Source organism: Leishmania donovani, chromosome 21 (genome assembly GCF_000227135.1).
Source record: "Leishmania donovani BPK282A1 complete genome, chromosome 21".
Classification (NCBI taxonomy): domain Eukaryota; phylum Euglenozoa; class Kinetoplastea; order Trypanosomatida; family Trypanosomatidae; genus Leishmania; species Leishmania donovani.
Window position 1 is genome coordinate 661,527 of NC_018248.1, and position 3,327 is coordinate 664,853.

General features: G+C 60.7%; 1 protein-coding gene across 1 annotated transcript; it reads right to left on the minus strand.

Moving 5' to 3' along the window:
• Positions 1–100: 100 nt before the first annotated feature.
• Positions 101–1,414, minus strand: LDBPK_211850 (hypothetical protein, conserved; the record flags this gene model as incomplete). The annotated part of the gene is made up of 1 exon (XM_003860654.1): positions 101–1,414. One exon carries the CDS (start codon positions 1,412–1,414, stop codon positions 101–103), a length of 1,314 nt encoding a protein of 437 aa, XP_003860702.1.
• Positions 1,415–3,327: the final 1,913 nt, after the last annotated feature.

The window sequence follows — 3,327 nt, forward strand, 5'->3', positions numbered from 1 at the left end:
ATCGCACCACGCCGGTTGGGGCGTGTTACAGGGCCGGGGGAAGAACAGGGCATGAGCTGATGCTGTGTGCGGATAAGAGATGTTCTGTAAGCAGGCACTTTTAGTCGTCATCGATATCACGTACGCTCTGCAGAAGGTACTCCAGCGAGGGTATATCCATGCTGAGACGGGCATCAAGGGGCGAGTTGCCGGCGCTCGACCGTTCGCCGCTGATCACGGTGAATCCGCCCCCGTTGGCGAGCTGTGAGCTCTCGGGGTCGTGGTGGCTGGGGCCACTGAGGCCGAGACCCGAGCTGCGCAGGGATAGGTGCGAGAACTGCTGGTGAGGCTGCTGCAGTGTCGGCTGCGGGTGAGGCGACTCATGGGCAAGGTGCGGCTGCGGTTGGTCAGAGTTGGTGTTCGGCAGAGGGTACCCCAACATGCGCAGCGCCTCGACCTCGGTTACACTGAAGCGCGACTCCGCCGCAGCCGGTGAGACGATGGTGGGGGGAGGGGCAAACGGTTGGCTGTCGGCAGACGGTGCAGGGCCGTTGGCGCGGGAAGCAGAGGTGGAAGGCGACACCGCCGAGGCTGTGCTCAGCCGCTTCGGAGACGCGTCCGTGGGACCGTCGACGAGGCAGTGAAAGCCGTGTATGCACTCGTACAGTCCAGTGGAGACGTTCAGTTGGAGGTGCTTCATCGCCCGCAAGTTGTTGTGGATGCTGCACATCTCCTGCTCCTCCTCCTTACCCTTGTGTCCCCGACCGCGACGGTGACTAGGGGTAGTGCTGTTCGCTGTCGGCGTCGGGGCGGCGCTGCCACGCATGTTTGATGGCGTCCAAGGCGCGGCGCTGCTGTTTGGCACAAATTCGCTGCCTCTTCTCCCTGGCACCGCCACGCGGCCCGAGGCGGACGGGGACATCTGATGTGCCAACACTTGTTCCACTCGCATGCGGATTGGCTGGACTAGGGTGGTGGGGTAGTCGTTCAGCAGCGACATGAGCACCGTGAGGAGTGCGTTATGCGAGCACTGCTGCAGCAAGTAGCATGTCTGGTTGTACGCGTGCTCCAACTGCGCCGCGGCCATGGCTACCGCGTGCTGCTGCTGCAGCATCGTGTAGATGTTGCTACTGTCCACGCTGTGCGGCTGGCTAGGCGGCGACCCAGAGATTGTGGCGCCGCCCATTTTTAGTCTATCGTCGCTGTGCGGCACTAGAGTGAAGCCACCTGCTGCGCCACTAGAGGCGCTAGCGGTGTTCGCCTTTAGACTCTCCTCGTCCAGCAGCGGCACCGATGTGCGCTGAGACGCGGCGGCGTTGTTTCCATTGTGGATATGGTCTTTAGTGCCGTTGCTGGTGCTATTAGCCGCGGCGGTGGTCGTCGTCGGCACGAGGCTGTGGTGTTCCCCCTTTGGGGTCTTCTTGACAGACTTCATACTCTTTCCGCTGCTCGAGAGAAGAAGAAGACGGAAGAGCCGGCGCGTACTTGCACGTGCGCACACAGACACACAGAACCGATGGTCACCCACGAGCGACACGAGAGGAGGGGCGACGAGCGAGGTCGGAGCAGAGAAACCCGAGCCGGAGAACAGTAGCGACCGCGAGATGGAAAAGAGGGGCACGAGGGGACGAGGAAGGGTCCCAGCCAAAGATGAACAACAAGAAGGGGGCTCAGATCAGGCACAGGGAGAGGAAGTGAAAAGAAGGGGGCGCCGGCCGCAGCAATGCGAGGACGCAGGGCCGAGAAGAAAGAAGGGGAGACACGGAAGGGCGTGGGGGCGTAGATGGGCGACAGCGCAATCCCCCTGTACGCAGGCGCGCTACCGCACCTGCCAGCACAAGACCGACAGCACGGCAACACTACCGTCGTTCCTCGCTTTACACCTGTACGTCGTCACCGCAACAAGCACAACGGAGGCAGCAGTCACCGTAGCACCGCCACCGGCACGATGAGCGACCAAAAAGAACGACACGCACACGCACACGCACAAACAAGTACGCCACAGCCAGGAGGGAGGAAGGGAGGGAGGGGACCTTTATTGTTGCTGCTGTTCGCTTATGCACACAAAGTAACTCTAGAGAGTGAGAGGACCGTACCTCTGCGTGTGGTGGGGTGGTGGGGGCGGCCTGTAGCGTCACGTAAGGACTTCAAAAAGCACCACACAACCGCACGCACACACACACACACACACAAAAAGAACGCTTCAAGAGAGGGTGAATGAAAAACAAGGGGGGGGGAAGGAGAAAAAATGGGAGGGGGGGCAGTGGCGGTTGGCGGTGGGGGCAACCAGCGAATCGAGGCGAACAACAGTGAAACGCAGAGCCAGAGAGAAAGGAGGAGTGTGGTATGGTTTGTGGGGGGGGGCAAAGTCGTTTGAGTGGGGGTGGGGATGGAGAGAGAAAGAGGGAAGGCACAGTGGTTGAGGGCTTTTCGATGCACGCGTGGTTGTGAATGGGCGGCGGTGATGGAGGTGGATAGGAAAGACGCGATCCTGGTTAATCACGGTGGCCACATGCACACCCCGCCCACCACGATATCCGCGGAGGCGGAGAGGCATCGAGTATATTGTGCGGACAGAGAGAAGCCACCGAAAAAAGAAGAGGGACGTGAGAAGAGAGGAGAGAGAAGAGTGAAGGGCGTCCGTGAGAGCGGAGGATGCGCGGGGAGTATCCGCAGCCACTCACGCGGAAACTCGCTCCACGTGCAAGAGAATGTGTGCGTGTCGCCACAACGTTCTTGACAACAGAAAGAGAAGATGCGGTCGTTTCCATGCAAGGGCGCACAGGTTGCAGGGAGAGGGGGGCGAGGCAGGGAGCAGAGCTGCCCAGCGTTGCCAGCAAGCGTACTGGCATCGATACTCCCTCACTGATCAAGCCACTTTCGACACAAACATACTTCATACCACATACTCCCTCGATCATTTAAAGACACACATACGCGCTTTCCTTTTTCTTCTCTTTCACCACCACCTTCATCGTCATGACCGGTGGGGGTAGGGGGTGGCACACACCACTCAGTGCGTGGTGTCGCAGGGCCCAGTAGTACCACCTCCCCCTCTGCGTGTGTGTGAGGGAGGAAGCCCAGCAGCCCCCTACCTAACCCTTGCCAGTGCCGAACCACCTGTGGTGGTGACAGGGTCAGGAGCCTAAGACGTGGGGAGGACGGGGCGATGCATGGCCGCTGATATCGGCGGTCAAGTCCTGGACGGCGTGGCGTCGGAGCCACCTGCAGCACCGAGCACGTGTGCACCATGCATATGATAGGCAGAGTGCCAGCGTGACTCGAGCGTGCCCCACCCCCGACCCTCACGCTGCTTCCTGGTGTGGGGCGCCTGAGTGCCACTCCGAA